The 16242-nt window shown below is 46.9% G+C and overlaps 1 protein-coding gene across 1 annotated transcript; it reads right to left on the bottom strand.

The window, feature by feature from the left end:
• Positions 1 to 458: 458 nt before the first annotated feature.
• On the bottom strand, positions 459 to 13134 carry csrnp1b (cysteine-serine-rich nuclear protein 1b). The gene is made up of 5 exons (XM_047567942.1): positions 12859 to 13134; positions 6407 to 6605; positions 4289 to 4548; positions 3902 to 4198; positions 459 to 3783 (listed from the first exon to the last, which is right to left on the bottom strand). Exons 1-5 carry the CDS (start codon positions 12997 to 12999, stop codon positions 2794 to 2796), a joined length of 1887 nt encoding a protein of 628 aa, XP_047423898.1. The 5' UTR covers positions 13000 to 13134; the 3' UTR covers positions 459 to 2793.
• Between the last annotated feature and the right edge of the window lie 3108 nt (positions 13135 to 16242).

Raw genomic sequence — 16242 nt, 5'->3', positions numbered from 1 at the left:
GTGTTTCAGGGGTGTCCAAGCAAAAGATGCATTTGCTACGTTACTCTCCACAGTGGTTCCACTTACTTCTTGTATTATCTTATACTTGATAAAGACAGACTAGACTTCATCCCCTCTGTGTCCTCATTTGGTCAAATCGTCCATCCAGGGAGTGAGAGTGCAGGGGTCGGTGTCAACTTTTTTAAAACAACACTCACTGTCTCTAATACACGCACGGAGAGTGGGTGTATCATTATATTCTCTAAAATATGTGTTGTCCTCGTCCAGTCTTGCCAAAACAGCCCACTGAAATATGCTAAATGTCGTTTATAGGCTGTAGTGCTCGAGATGTGTGGCATCCAGTTAAGCCCCGCCCCCAAAAAAACCCTGAAGGGGTCTATATTTAGCCAATAATAACTTTAACTTTAAATAGCCTTCTTCCACCAACACATAAAGTTCAATAAGCACAAACAACGAAGTCAAGCATTTAGAAAATGTTTTTTTTTATTGTTATTTGGAGGGACAGGCTGTCAAAATGGCTTAGATGACAGAATCTGTTTTTGAACAGCAGGTTAATGTGTGAATATGTAAAAAATAAAGCAGCTTTGTTTGCTCTGCAGGACCATTCAAGCAGAAATATGTACAACACAAAAGGCGAAAAAGTAAGACACGTTCTTTGAAAATAAACTGTACTGTAATACATTACACTGATAAACACTCACTGTTGCCATTTCTTCATGAGATTCAATGTTTTGTACAAGAGAAACAAATGTTTGCAAAAAGGAAAAAAAAAAATAAGATAAAAAAATTAGTGCCCTCTTCGCGGCGTATGAACATATCGGATGGACTTCAAAGTAATCAAAAAGGCAAAAAGCGAATAATACATTTCCGATGTGCACTCTGCACTTTTCAAAGTATACAATTAATCAGAACAAGTTTTAACAAACAGGACCTGCATGCATAATTTCTAAAGGGTCCAGAAAGGCTGTTGAAACAGCTGTAGAAAGGGTGAGATATGTACATCAGCTCTCTAGTGTCCCTCAGCTCTTCACATAGGCGACGGCACAATCGCCGTTGAAAGGTCTTGTTCTACAATTAACGAGGCAACTCTTCAACTTTCAGGGTTTTTTTCCCGTGCGATAAAAACCGTATAATATATGCAGCTTTTATCCACAAAAAAAAAAAACCTTTACGTGTGTCATTAATTATAACATATTGTAACCCAAGTCACAGACTTCCAAAACAATTCAGAGTACAATCAAATTGATCTATGCAATTTACTCAGTTTTTAGTGGCATTTCTCTAAGATATCTACCCATAAGGCTGCCTATGAAAAATACTTCAGAATGCTGGAGAGCAATAACCTTCATAAGTAGACATTTCTCTTTAATTCATATATTACAAAGGTCGTCCCAGATTGAAAATGACTCATTTTCGATTTCTTAATAAAATACTCAATTTGTCAGTGATTAGAATTCTTTTTGTCATCCTACATAAATTAGTTACAAAATATTAGTGTAATTTTCTATGGTTATATTATAGGCAGCGATACAATAGACCCATAATTTAGTTTCAGTGATTAGGGAGATTCCACAGTTTTCAGTCCCAAAGCTTAAATGGAAGCACTGTGCACACACCGTGGGCAGGCATGGCTCCCCTGATAAGCAGGCACATCCAGTAAACTTTACAACAGCCCATTTTTTTTTTATTGCCAAAATGTCTTAAATTAAATAACTAATGAAATAATGTCATAATAAGTTACCAAAAAAAAAAAAAAAAAAAAAAACAAAAGGAAAAAAAAATGTTAAAGAGAATAGATATTAAATACTTTCTGATGGACTCTTGGTCCCGTTTCCCATAGCAATGCCTAAATGTGATATGGAGAAAAAGGAAAAGGAAGATTGCACTTTCAGGTGAAAATATCAAACCACAGTGCTGCTTGTGTGAACGTAGGCTTTATCAGAAATAAATAAAAATCATAAAGGAAATAATTTAAAACAAAAGTAATAATACAGCTTTTTAATGGTATGAGCGTTACGTCTAGTTACCCAGCTCATAAATAAGAAACTCCATAATTTAGCGTTGAACTGTTGAATCGATCCCATATGACCAAAACAATGCCTATTCATACATAACTATTTTCACAGATAAAGTGCTGATCGAGGAGCTTTTTTTTGGGGGGTGGGGTGGGGGGGTATCTTTTTGTACCATATAAGACCTTTTCGAAGGTCTTCAGGAGATAGCTTCAGGATTTTACACAAGGAGGACCCCACCTGCTCAAGTGATTTGGATATACGCCCAAATACGAACAGGACTTAGTTGCAATTTGACTCTGGTTTCATACGAAGGCCATCACAGCAATGGTCACCATACATTGCCTCCAAAAGCTAGAAAGCTAGAAAAAAATCCCTGAGGTGCACATTCAGCTGTGTTGAGATTCCCAACCTGGCCCCAGTTAAGGTTGATTCCTGTTTAGCATATGGTTGGTGATCTTGGTTTGGTTAAAAGAGCTTTCTTAGGAAATGAGAGCCATCATTGGTTTTCTATGGGCCTGTTCAAATTGATCTTTTTTTCTTTCTTTTTTTTTAAATATATATATATCTCTTCACTTTTAACACTAGCTGCCATCTCACACAGCAATAATCCCAATCTGCTTTGCTAACGTTTTGAAGGCAAGTCTGGAATTTGAACATTTATTAGGCAAGAGGGAAATCACAGCTTCCTCCAACTTGTTGACATCTTATGTGCATTTTCAGTCCCCATCGGAAAACTCCCGTTTTTTTCTTGCACCGTCCACAGATTTTTCACGTCGTGTCAAACTTTCACAGACTCCATCACAGACAACTTCATGGCTTCCTCCAACAGCTGATTGTCTGTAAATGTGGCAGGGGGCTCTGGGACGGACTCTGAAAGGCCGATCAGTGACTCTAGAAGGCAGGTCCCAGGGTCACTAGCTGCGGGGAAACTGGGGTAACTAGGCAACTGAAATTGAAAAAAGTTGTCCATGTGCTCGTACTCCTTGAGGGAGTTGTAGAGTGAGCTGGGCCCCAAGCAGGGGAAACCGTCGAAGAACTCCAGGTCTGACTCTGAGGAGAGGCTCAGGTCCATGTTGTAGCTCGCGGAGCGGTCGACGGTGGGGGAGGGCGTGTGCGGCACGCTACTGCTGTGGAAAAGGGCGTTTCCCTGGTTGGCGTTCTCGTCCAAAAGTTCCGAAATGGCCGTCGCTCGATTGTCCGTGTGATCGCCCAACAGCGCGGCGTCTATGTTGTCGTTCTCGTCGGCGAAGTCCACCATGCTAAAGCTGCCGAACGCCTCCGTGGACGGCAGCTGCTGCTCCTGCTGCTGATCTGGGCACCGAGCGTCCGTGTTGTTCTTATCCCCGCCGTCCCTGCTACTCCTCGAGCAGTTCTCCGTGTCGCTGAAGCAGAGGATGCGGCTCAGGCCTTTCTCGTCGACGTCCAGCTGGGTGCGGTGCGCGCACGGGCTCCCGCCAGCCTCCGAGTCCTCGCTCTGACCCGAGGAGTCCGATAAGTCCGTCATGTCGCTGCTGCAACTGTTCTCTCCGCCCGCCGCCAGCTCCGAGCTGAAGGGGAACGAGGGCACTGCTGGTAGCGGGGCGGCACCTGTCGCTTTCTCCTCCTCCTCCTCCGTGCTCGACTGCTCCTCCAGCCTCTTCTCCAGCTCCAGCTTCATGATAGTGTGGATGTAATGCGTCTGTACCCTGGTGGAGTTGAACTCTATGCGACCCTCCGTGTTTCCGCAGCCGTCCTTGGTGCAGCCGCACGGGAAAGAGGAATGGTCCATCTATGGGAAACGGGAGGAAGCGGTTAAATCTCAGGCCGCATGAATGTAACGGAAACCCTCAGGTTGTGTTGTGTGTGGTTGCTCTTATGAGCGTAACATTTTAGGGGCTTTTTCTTACCTGACATTTGATGCCAGCCAGGCTGCAGCTACACGTCTCGGGCTCGCAGAAGCCCTGGCAGTCGCAACCACAATTCTCCCTGGAGAGCCTCAGCTCGTGCAGCTGCCTCTTCTCCTCCTTGTCGATCTTCTTCACACCAGCCGCCCGGAGCAGCGCGTAGCGCCGCTTAGACGGGTACGGCTGCAGGAAGGAGCCCTCGTCCAGGTTCGCGCCGCTGATGTCGATGTCCTGCTCTGGGATGTCGTCCACCGTCAGCTGCTCGGCCTCCTCGCTCTCCTGGGTCCCGTTCTTTGTCAGCTGAAGCGAAAGCAAGAGGGACCGCGTTTAGTCGTTGACCGCTACGGAATTTGACCCTCTAGTGACCCGTTTACTTGTACGTTCCCTCACCTTCAGTTTGAGAGCTTCCAGCTTCTCTTCCCTGAGTCTGTTGAGGAGTTTTTCCCGGCGCAGGAGACGCTGCTCCACGGCGAACTCCGCGAGGGTGTACGTGCGCAGGGCACTGTGGCGCTGCATCATGCCCAGGGTGCAGCCGCCTCGGCTGGGAACGCTGGTGAAGCCCTGGCACCGGGGGAAGAAGAACACCGTCACCTGGTCGAACGTCACGTTGCCCCGTCGCGCTCTCTTTGATTTCTTAAGGATGGACGTTGCTGCGGAGGAAAAAAAAACAAAAAATCATTAGATTAGATCACACACTGTCCAAGTAAGGAAGGGTAGGGGGGGTTGTGCCTTCTTCTGTGCCACTAGGTGGCATAACGGCCCTCCGCTTGACTTTTTTTTGAGCTGCGTGCGAATGCTGCTTGAGCGGACTGTAAAAGGACACCCCTCTGATTCATTGCCCCGGCCTTATCATGTACCCAATTAAAAGACACTGCTAACAGGAGTCCAACGCACTCACATCCTGTAAAGTGAAACCTAAACTACCAAGAATCCATTCAGCTTTGTCCCACGACAAAAAAAAAAACAAAAAAAAAAAAACACCCAGCCCAGGAATTTCCCTTTGGTGGACAACACAGTGGAGGAAGCAGAGCAGCCGGGGTCACGAACGAGTGGCGAGTAAATGCTCGAGTCTTCCTGATGGGGTGAAGGGTGGAAACTCGCCCACCCTAGTCTCTCTGCTGGCTGTCAATCCCAGCAACTGGCAGGAGTCACGGGTTCACCTTTCTATACCCAGACAAACACAATGAAACTATATGGGAAACAAAGTAGAACCATATGTGTGCTTTATTATAAATTCCACTTCCTCTGCCCAGGAATACTCAAAACAGGACTTTTTTTTCCTCTGCTCGAGCCGCCAGAGAACATTTTTCTTCATTTTTTTTTTTTTTTTATGCGATCATGTCAGGAAAAACATGATAATCCACAATCCACATGAGTCGGGCACTACCTTTATGATGATGTGGTGGGAAACTCCTTGTAAAGTCCCGTTTTTCTCAGCCAGGGAAATTTCTCACGACACACCCCTGAACGAGCAGCCGTCGAAACGCACTCGGTGTGATAATTGAGGCTCAGAGGAAGAATAGGAGCCTTTTGCCTCAGCGCGACGCACAATAACCTCACTGTGTTGTCTAATCTGCCGCTAGGGGTAATACAGATGAAACGAACTGCCAGCTCCGGCTTTCGCATCCATCAAATCCAGTCGGGCTTATGACACCCACAGGAGACAAACGACACCTTTTCTCCTGCCTCTAAAAGAGGTGCTGTTTTTTCCCCCCTCTCCTTCACTTCACAATGGCAAACAACTCCGCATCCAACACAAACACCAGATCATAATGGCCCACTCAATCTGCTCCTCTAGCTGTGTCTGCATGCGATTCTTTTCTTGATTGTCTTGCCCCCACTTTTCTTTTTTTTTCTTTTTTTTTTTTTTTTTTTTGGTGTGTATCCCCTTCACCCAGCCTCTTTCAGCACCTGTGCTGGGTGCGTGCCCGGGCTTCAGACAAGGCGCTGTGTGTTCCCGGCTTTGGCAGCCCGCCATGCGTCTCTTCCTGGCTCCTTGCCCCACCATCCTGGAAACCTCACAACTGTTTGCCCTTCTCCTGTACGCCACGGCCCCTCTCCAACCATCGCCGGCCCCCCTTAAAAGACCCGCAACCCCGGGGTCCGGACAGAAACAGCCCAAATGCTGCACGACCCACATTTCTTAAAAAAACGACAAAGAGAAAGTCAGACCCTGTCTGTCTGTCTGTCTGTCTGCAAGGAGGAAGGTGGGGATGGAGCCAAGGTGAGCAGTCACTGCATAATGCGATTAGCCATTTTGCAGCTTTAGGGCATGAAATCAAAAGAGGTATTCATTGCAGAAGTCTGAAATCATTTCTGCGAAGTGTTTCATGGGCTGCCAGCAGAATAAATTCCTTAACCTCTCCCCCGTTTTTATGGCTTTGTTATCAGAGCCTTTTTGCGGATGCTGAAGACAAGGTGAGGGAACACGTTTAAAAGCAGCATGTGCCATCGGCCCCCCCCCCCCCCCCCGTCCGTGATTTATCGGCGCTGGAAGAGGACACTCACTGTTGAAATGCGTTGCCGGGGAGCCGGGGTTGCTGGGGGTGGAATCCAGGGTGTCCGAGTAGCAGCTCTCCCCCTCCGAGTCCCAGCCCGAGCAGGCGGAGGAGAGGGACGAGGGCGAGGGCGAGGAGTAGCATGGGTCCTCGTCCACCTCCTCAAACTTCCTCTTGAGAAGCCCACTCATGGCGTCAGTGCGTACAATCTGCAGACAGGAGCAAAGACAGCGGTTGTTAGCGAATCATTCTCACTTATCTGGCCATATCTCAACAGCTAAAATAAATGAACACCATCTGTACGCTGCACGGACGCTTTTGCACACACGCTCGTTTTTCTTTTCTTCTTTCTTTTTTTTTTTTTTCTCTCCCCCCACAGTGATACAAATGAGTCCTGTGCTCGGCCATGTGAGACTGTACGCATCCAAGTCTCGTGTTGCACTCAGCTGAGAGTGGGAGTTCACCGCGGCACAGGAAGCAATCAATCAGTCAGTCCTATTCGCCCAAGTCAACAATTACTGGACGCTTCACCCTCTCCCAGACCCCGTCAGCTCGGCTCGAATGCATTGATCGGAGGCCGAACAAAAGGTGACCCGGTCGCCTGTGCACAGGCGTCTCGCTTTGCTTCGCAATCAAGCGCGCGGGCCCAACGCCAGGCTTGTTTGCATAGCTCTTAGTGTATGTGCACAGCTATGCATCGTCAAGATGATTTGTTATGCAACTCCTGCATTTCTTCAGAGGTCCCACGAGGGAGGCTGCTGGTTCAGCAATAAAAACAATCAATCCCCGAGCAAAAGAACATGATCGCCACTTAAAGCTCTGCCACTTCCCCTCGAACCTGTGAAATCTGCTCGAGCCTCGTCGATCGGATAAATCCCCGCATTGTTCCAGAGGAAGAAAAAAAAAAAAAGATAAGAAGAGATAAGAACCCACTTGCATGAAAGACGAACACGTGTTACGAGAAGGAAGGGTACTGCTTGTGTATTTTACGGTTCCGGGACACAAACGTTCCATGCGACTCAAACAAACGACAGGGCAGACGACGACTTCTGGGAAGGCGGATAGCGGGCCGCTGCACGGGACAGTCCATCATCGCAGCCAGGGAGCCGAGCTCCTGCTAACTTAAACAAGGAGGGACGGAGCGAGGAAGGAAGTGAGGGGAGAGGAGAGACATGACTGGGCTCCGCTCCAGCGCAGACACTCCCAGCGATGATGTGGAATTGGGAAGGCAGGCTTTTCGCTTTAACCATAAAGAGATCATTTCGCCATCTAACTGTTTACTGTCGTCGGGAACCGTGGCCAAATCGCTCGCAGCTGCTGCAGCTTGAACACGGCCCGTTTCTGATTATTTTTAGCCGTGTTTGTTTGGTAATACCTATAATCTTGCAAAAAAAAAAAAAAAAAAGTTCATAGTCAAAGGTAATTTTCTGCTTCGGCTTCTTTCTTTCTTCCTCTTCTTTTTTTTTGGATAATTGCAGAGTAGGGATCTTTACATACATTTGCATCAAGTTAAATATAACTCAACTGGGTCAGTTATTAGACGGAGCGGACGCGCAAACACCCAACTGTCCTGTCAAGTGTCACCGCCGGCTCCTGAGCAGACGGCTGAACGCGTCATAAATCCTCCAACGACTGGAGGAACTTTAACTCCCTGTGTGACCTGCAAGCTCGTCTTATCAGCGTGTTACGCAAGGGTCAGCACTCGAAGAAACGAAAAAAAAAAAAATACCTCAGAGTGTGTGCAGGGAGGGGTTGCTTTTCAGCACGCAACAGGGAGCAATTATGCAAAACGAGTCCTCCTCTTGACAAGGATGAAGGCGAAGGGCAAGAGGCTGACACCTTCGTATAGGCGCTGGGGGCAGCTCTGCAGGCGTGCAGTGGGGTTATTGCTATTGCTGCAGTCAGATATTGTTGTCCCCAGTGCACGTATGATGAATGATTCACCTTGCAATAGGTCAGGCCGGCTCATGCCGTCCCCTGCAACAAACAAAAAGGCGCCTCGGTGCTTCCTTTTTTTTTTTTTTTTAACGCCGCAGCACCAATGAGCAGAGGAGACGCGCAATTCCCATGCATCAAGTCGCTCAAGCGCAAAATAATCTCCAAATGCTTTTTCACAGCTACTGATATTATCACGTCGTGGGATTTGCCTTGAAACAATTTAGAAACACCTGGGCGCAGCATCTGTTGCTTGTGTGTTCGCATGTCTGACGACACATGTGCGCCTTCCGAATGCTGCACCGTTGCGCCTCCGCCGCGAGAACAGAGGCGGCGGAGGAGTGCACGAGGGTTCACCTTACATTTTTGCCATCATCCCCATTTCCCTGCACTAAAAAAAAAAAAAAAAAAAGGAAAACAAAGCTATGAGGCATCCTCCAGGGAGTGCATAGCGCCAGCTAAGCAAAGTCTTTTTAATTAAAAGCTGCAGTGAGGCAGAAGAGAGAGGAGAGGGGGAGAGGTTGCAGGGAGGGAGGGGGGGGGCAGTGGTGTCAGAACTGGGTCATTGTCTCTTGACTGCAGTCTACCTGACACATTGATTTGTTAATCCTGTTCAACGGGCAGAAACAATGGCGAGAGGTTAATCCTGGCAAGGGGACGGCTTGTAGTCAATCTGGAGCTTCTCAGCCCGCTCAGCTGCTGCACCCACAGAACAAGGCCAAGAGAGCACGGAGAGCGGATGGAAACGGGGGACCCGCGGTAGAGGGAAGAAAAAAAAAAAGACGACATCAAGCAATGTCTCATTTGCAGGAGAGGGCGGAGAGAGAGAGAAAGGGAGAGAGAGAGGGAGAACAAAGATAAAAGAGAGGAATTCGGCGCTGGCTCCTCAAGAAAGCGGCGCCTGTGAATGGCTGCTCTAAACGGAGAATGGATGTGATCGGACAGCCGAGCCCGGAGAGGCAGCATAGCATGTTTTCAGCGCGCACTAAATTATGCATCACTGTCATTCCATCAACCACACACAGGCAGGCGGATAAAGGACGCATCCACCGAGGTGCTCCCATGCCAGTTGTCAGAGTTGGGAAGATAAATCTCCGAGCAAAGAGATTTGTCACCAGAAACGCTACACGGCTTAAGTCAGATGCGGAACTATGTCAGTCGAATAAGATTATCTTGATACATGCGGCTACAGGCTGCTGATATACATTTCTATTTGAGGTGGAGACAGCTTATCAAGGAGCCTCGAGTTATTATTACGATTAATTATTCTTCCTCAAGTTCTTCACTTGTGGCAACAGCTACACGCGAAGAGGACTTCAAAGTTTGCGCCGCTTCTGATTTACTGTAATGTTTGTGCATCCATGGAAACGCAGAGGTCAGCTAGCAGCCTGTTTAAACTGCCCCCGTCTGCCCCTCGAGCCCGACAGGACAAGTCACAGTTGACTTTGCCCCCTCGCGCAGCCTGTCCAGCCCCTTTCGCAGCTGATAACAGTGTGGGTGGGAGCCACAAGTCCCACTAATCTTAGCCAGCTGAGAGCGTTTACATGGCACACTGACAACCTTGTGCAGCGTCTGAATGACTGACTGAGTGCTCATAAAATGTGATAATCATGAGCCTGGGAGTCTTCCCGCGTGAGTGGAATCGTGCCTGGGCAGGCCCCTCCACCCCACCTCCACCCCCACCCCCTTTGCTCCAGGCTCCGAGGCATCGCACCTCCCGCTTCCCTCCCCGTCGCCGAGGAGGACGGAGGTAATTGATCAGAGCCATCAAGGTGACGGCGGGCCGGGTTCCAGCGCCCGCACAGCTGGGGAAACACTGGCTCATTTCTTTTCGGCTCAGCTGTTAAGTCAGAAGCGCTCCACCTGCTGGAACAATGCAGGGAGAGCTCCTGCTTCGCTTCACCCTTCCCCTCTCTCCCCCTCCCATTCCCCTTCCCCTCCTCACCCACCCACCCACCTCTCTATGAGCCTGTTGTTCTCACTGGAGCCCAAAGCTCGCTGTGACTGTGCCACAGAAACATTCTGTTCCTCTGCCTTGACCCGTGCACTGGCTGATTCCAAAAAGGAGAGGTAGTGGGAAGAAGGAGGGAGGATTGTACAAAACAAATAAATAATGTCGTGTCTCCAAGCCGCAGGAATTCCATTCTGGCAGCGACTGCTCTCGCTGTAATAGTGGGAGAAGAACACAGGCTCTATCTAACCCAGATGTATTTTCTGCTGCTAACCACTGGAAAGCCCTGCTCCCATCAGGCACTTGAGCAAAGCTGCTACCTTTTCTATATAACCACACCTGACAGGGTATTAGCTTACACGTGGGCCTCACATGACCTCAGCTGTCATTAATCTGCCATGCAGGCCAAACTTGAATGGCTAGGTTGATGCCTGCATTAGACTGATTTGGGATAGTTTTCACCTACATAAAGATTTCTCTTCCATTCCTCGGAAAGGCGTGAGAGTCCTTACGCGCCGAGTGAGATTAAAAAAAAAGAAAAGAAGCGAACGCATGCAGCTGTGATTTGTGCAAGGATCAGAAACTGAAAAAAAATAAAAAATAGCAAACTTGAGAAAATCTGTTTTGCATAACAGCCCGCGAGCAGAAAGCACGCAGCTTTTGGGTGTGTGTGAGCGAGTGTGGAGGAAGGGAGGAGGCGGCTGTGGGTTCAGGGGTCGTGCTCCAGTCTGGGACACTTGCTGTATGGAATGCTGGGAGAGGACAAAGCAGATGGGAGCTCTCTGCTGCTGTGTTGGAGACTGTCGGCAGGCTCCCTGCTAAAACCTCCCCCCCCCCCCCTCCCCTCCGCCTCCCACACACACACACACACACACACACACACACTCCTCTCTCGTCTCCAGGCACAAAAGCGTGGGGCCATCCTGCGTGACCAAAACGAAGCAGGCACAGACAACCTCGTCTGAACCCAGCCCGTGCTGCCGCCTCTCCCGGCTGGGGACACAGATACTAAAAGTGTGCACGGGCTTCCTGAGGTTGTGAAACATAAACTGCAGCACACAGGAAGCGGCCATCCAGATTATCTGCGCCGGGTCTGACAGCTGCAGGCACCACAAGGTTAGCCGAGCACAAGATCACATGATGGAGACGGGGGAATTATGGGGCACGGGTGGCATTTGTTCCAAATTCCTTCAAACGTCCCCTTCATTTCATTTCATTCTTACGCGGCTAACTCCAGGGTGATCAGTGCCTCAAACTGGAGGTAAAAATAGAAAATCGTCTTATATAAGTGGAGATAAAGAGCCATGTAACATCTCTGAGCACTCCTAAGAAACGCAAGGCACATTAAATGCACAGCACCAAGTGCTGTGTTCCTTCTCAGTAAACAAAGGATCATTCAGCTCTCTCTGTAGCCTAATACCAGAAAACATGATTTCCAGAAATGATCCGGATGAGGTCGCGCTAGAGACGATTACACCGATTCAGTCGCTTTATTTAAGACAGACACCTCTACAAAAAAAAAATAAAAAAATAAAATAAGTGTCAACCCCTGGGATATTCATATAATAAACAGCTTCGGGTGAGAATAGCGATAAATAAATTTCTCTGGTGGGAATTAAACGGATGCACGTGCGATCTTTTTTGTATCAACATTAAAAAAAAAGAAAAAAAAAATGTTAAAGGGAAATTGATGAGACAATGAAAGAGGTTCATTATCCCCACCTGTCTCTCAACGTGATACCTGCAAGAGGTGAAATGTGTTTTTGTTTTTTTGTTTTTTTCTCCCCCCTTTTTCTTCTCACCAATCAGAAATCAATCATTAAACCCGTCCGAACATGCGCAATCCCGGGAGCAGCCAGCCCACTCCGTCTGGTTCCCCGTTGACCCGATCATTTCTCATGATTAATGCTAATTCCGATGACAGCGGCTCTGTCAGCTGTGCGCTCGGATGTAGTGCCTTCAGGAGTCGCTCGAGTTACAAGAGGCGCACCAGCACCGCCGAGGTGAACAAGAGCAACTCCGGCACACAGTGAACACACAAAGCCGACCTCATCAACAGTTCACACAAATGAACCCGCAACCAAAAAAAAACTGAAGGAGGAAAAAAAAAAACACGGCGATGTAAAGTACAAATAAATCCGATGTGAGTTTCTTCCACTGGAGAAACCCAAGTGTTTAAATCTCGCTTAAACGAACAAATCATTCCGTTTCTCTCAGTTTTTCTCGAGTCCGAACAAACCCCAAAATCAATGAGTTAAAAGTCACTTTAAACAAGCGTGTCAGCGCCTAGAATGAAAAGGTTAACGCGACCGTCTTAGGTGTGAAGTCTTTCAAAAGAGACAGAGAGAAAAGGGAAGAAGATATAAACACAGCAAATAAATTCCCCACCACACACAACAGCAACACCACCAGCAGCAGCAGCGGCAGCAGCAACAGCAACAGCAGCAGTATTTCTCACGCGTGGATATTTAAATGACAAACTATTATCTGCCTCCCTTCCTCCGCCGGGGTTAAACGCGTTCATTTGCGGCGTTCAATAACCCGAGAGCGAACTCCTCGGTTCTGTTTGTACTCACCACCAATTCAAGTATCCGATCACCATTAGGGACCAAATAGCGTCGGGTGAACAGTCGATGAGGGAAACGGTGGAAGTAGTAATCCAAATGGCACGAATATATAGGTATATGTATATATATAAAAAAAAAAACAACAACCATACACACACACGCGCGGAGAGAGAGCGCTTTATCCCCGCATATAGGCAGCTCTCTCGGTGCTATTGTCTTGTGTCTGTGTGGCCGTACGGGGCTCCGTACCAGCTGAAGCGCTTCCCTTGTCTGTAGCAGACTGCCGAGAAGCGCAGCCTTTTTCGTCAGTGGAAAACTCCCTCATGGCGTCTGGTCTGACGCAGGCGGTGACACAGGGAGGCAGCCCACGCCGCTTCCTGCATGTCCTCCACTGTTACTGTACCCACTCTACCTGACCGAAACACAGGTCACCGCCCCTAATAACCACCAGGACCATTAAATAGTAATGCTCCTTATAATTATTATTATTATTATTGTTATTATTAATAATAAATTACTGTCAGAATCATAGATAGATAGATAGATAGATAGATAGATAGATAGATAGATAGATAGATAGATAGATAGATAGATAGATAGATAGATAGATAGATAGATAGATAGACATTAATATAGACATATGTGGGTGATAGACAGACAGACAGGTGGGAAAACAGAAAGATAGATTAAAAGACAGACAGACAGACACACATGACTGGAAAGATTGACAGATAGACAGACAAAAACGACAAATACACAAACAGACAAGTTGGAAGACAGAAAGATAAAGACCTACAAAGTTAAAAACAGGCAGACACATAAGTAGAAATAGAACGAATAGACAGACAGACACCAATATAGATGGGTGGGTGGATAGAAAACATATCTAGAAAAATAGATAGATGACAAACAGACACACTGACAGTCAGAATGATTAAAAAAAACTGTAACAACTATAATGTGGTGTCTTTTATCATTTACTGTACATGTTTCGCGTGAGTCTAGTACGAACGAGAGGGCAGCCCCCTTCGTCGTCGCCCTTTGTTTTCAAACAAACCTCCCCGGGTCTGATGGACTTCTAGGGATCCCCCACGTTCTCGCTCACATGAGCCACTGGTGATCAGCAGCAGCAGCAGCAGCAGCACACAGATAACATCATGTGTGTTTGGGAGGCGCAGCAATCCTGCGTGGCGTGGCTTGTTTCCAGTTAAAGGAACACACTGACTAAGCCGTATGAAATTATGACTCAACTGTCTTTTTACACGAAACACAAAAGTGAAGGCTGCTTTCAGAGGAAACGCCGCCTCTTACCATAACAAACACTCAGAGCTGCTGTGTGAAAAATGATTTAGGAGAAGTCAGGTTAATTTCCCGCCGCCAAGTATGTGCCGTTCACAGGTTAGACGTCCTCTTAGCTACTGTTTTTTCGTTGTTGTTGATGTTTTTAGGCGAAACTTGGAGAAATTAAGGTTCAAACGAGGCCAAATGTTACATATCAAAAAAAAAAAATGAGTAGATAAAACTTTCAAACAATAAACCAGGGACCACACTGGATGATGTCTGTTAAACATATGGTTAGCAGCTCGTTGTTTAGATTGGAAAACAATGAGCCTATCAGCACCTCTAAAGCTCCCTCATTAGTACTCTGCCTAATTAACGTTTGCTCAATGTCCAGAAACAATAAAAAAAAAAAGTGTATAAAGAACAATATGCTATTTAACTTGGGCTCATGTGATTATGATGATGTTTATTAGAAGCAGTTGCCAGGCAACAACTGGGCTATCTAAGAAGTTACTGCCGGCAATTTCCTGCCAGTCCTGTTATGCCAGAAACTAAATAAATAATAAATAAATAATTCCCTTTTTTTTTCCATTCAACACGTTGCGCGTGAGTCTTTCATTTGCACTAATTTCCAAGCCTTTTGAACAAGCCATCGTTTAAACAAACAGTGTTGCTTAACCATTTATTTAATCGATTACAGCTGCTTTTACAGACGTGTGCTGATCTTCAAAGAACGCAATATAACAGATAACTCAGCTTGCTGACGAATCTTTTCACGGGGAAATTGCCAAAAACCCTGCCTAGATCCCTGAAACGTAGACTCATGAATGAACCGTCACACTTATCGCACATCAATGACGTTACATCATCGGTTTAATGTTTGAAATCCCACGGTGTTGTAATCGCCGATGAGGCAAATTCAAGCAGCAGCGGCAGCAGTGTTGCACCCTTCCCTTCCCTTCCCTTCCCTCCTTCTCTGAAACCTTCTCAGGTATTTACGAGCCTTGCTGCCCACGGCGAGCACACTGAGATGCTTTGCTTTCATTCTCAGCTGGGCCCGAACACTGAGGCAAAGTGTTCTGCCAATGTCAATACAGGTGCTCAACTGGAGATATTTGAGGAGAGGACTCCTAAAGCTGTGTACATAGACCTATGCTAATTGTCTCCTGCTAATAGAGGGGCCCCTTTCTCACCGGCTTGCTGCGCCTGAGGGCCCCCCATTTAGGGCGTCACCCTCAAAGGCAAAACAAGCACATCAAGCCGAATGACGGCAGAAACACCGCCGGGGCGGCTGACTCCCAAATGAAGACGAGTTAATAAGTGCGACAATAAAAACAGTATGCAAGCATGTGGATTTTCTTGATTTTCTGTCGCTTTCCCTCGGAGGCAGCAGTTTCACTTGATTAGCATTTAAGCGAGAGGCTTTGTGATGGCGTTAGATAACACGCATTAGGTCACACCGCTTGTTTTTTTGCGGACCCAAAACAAGTCATTTTGAAGCTATGCGAGTTATGAGGCCGAGCGAAAGAAAGAGAAAAACATCCTCACTGATTAACAGATTCAAGATGTGTTTTGATTGTTTCTTTTTTTTTTTTTTTAGTGTCCGGCAGTAAAAGTGAGAGCAGATACAACGAGGTCACGCTCGAAGGTAAATAACACAGCCACCTCTTCATGTGCGGTTACAGCTATAATTAGAATGAGGGAGTGTAGCCTTTACATTGCTGTATGTGCAAAAAAAAACAACAACAACAAAACAGGAATCCCAGGGGTTTTGAGATCATTAAAGGGAGACAGGAAGAGGTATTCTTGTGTTATTTATTTATGACAGACTTTCTCCCGCTTTGCACATTTATTTGTGGAATACGGGACAATTTCCCTGTCTCTGTACCCAAATTCCTTTCCCGTACTTTGAGAAGAAATCACGTTTGTTGAGCTGCTCACCGCACCGCTTTGGCAATAAAATACAAGGTTCAGCAAAAAATTAATGTTTCATAGTGGCAACAGTTATCTTTGTTGTTATCTCTGCACGTGTTGCCGTAATGACGACTTTCTAGGTTGCTGTTTTTTGCCTCGGTGCGTCCAAAGGTAATAGAAGAGGCAGGAGTCAGTGTG

Source organism: Mugil cephalus, chromosome 18, assembly GCF_022458985.1.
Source record: "Mugil cephalus isolate CIBA_MC_2020 chromosome 18, CIBA_Mcephalus_1.1, whole genome shotgun sequence".
NCBI lineage: Eukaryota > Metazoa > Chordata > Actinopteri > Mugiliformes > Mugilidae > Mugil > Mugil cephalus.
The sequence above is the reverse complement of the archived record's forward strand: the minus strand, read 5'-3'. Positions and strand labels throughout refer to the sequence as shown.

Coding starts and splice junctions, on each gene's coding strand:
- csrnp1b (XM_047567942.1), bottom strand. CDS start 12,999: ATGGTTGTTGTTTTTTTTTTTATATATATACATATACCTATATATTCG. Junction 6,606..12,858: donor ATCGGATACTTGAATTGGTG/GTGAGTACAAAC, acceptor TCCTGTCTGCAG/ATTGTACGCACTGACGCCAT. Junction 4,549..6,406: donor CCCGGCAACGCATTTCAACA/GTGAGTGTCCTC, acceptor TTTCCTCCGCAG/CAACGTCCATCCTTAAGAAA.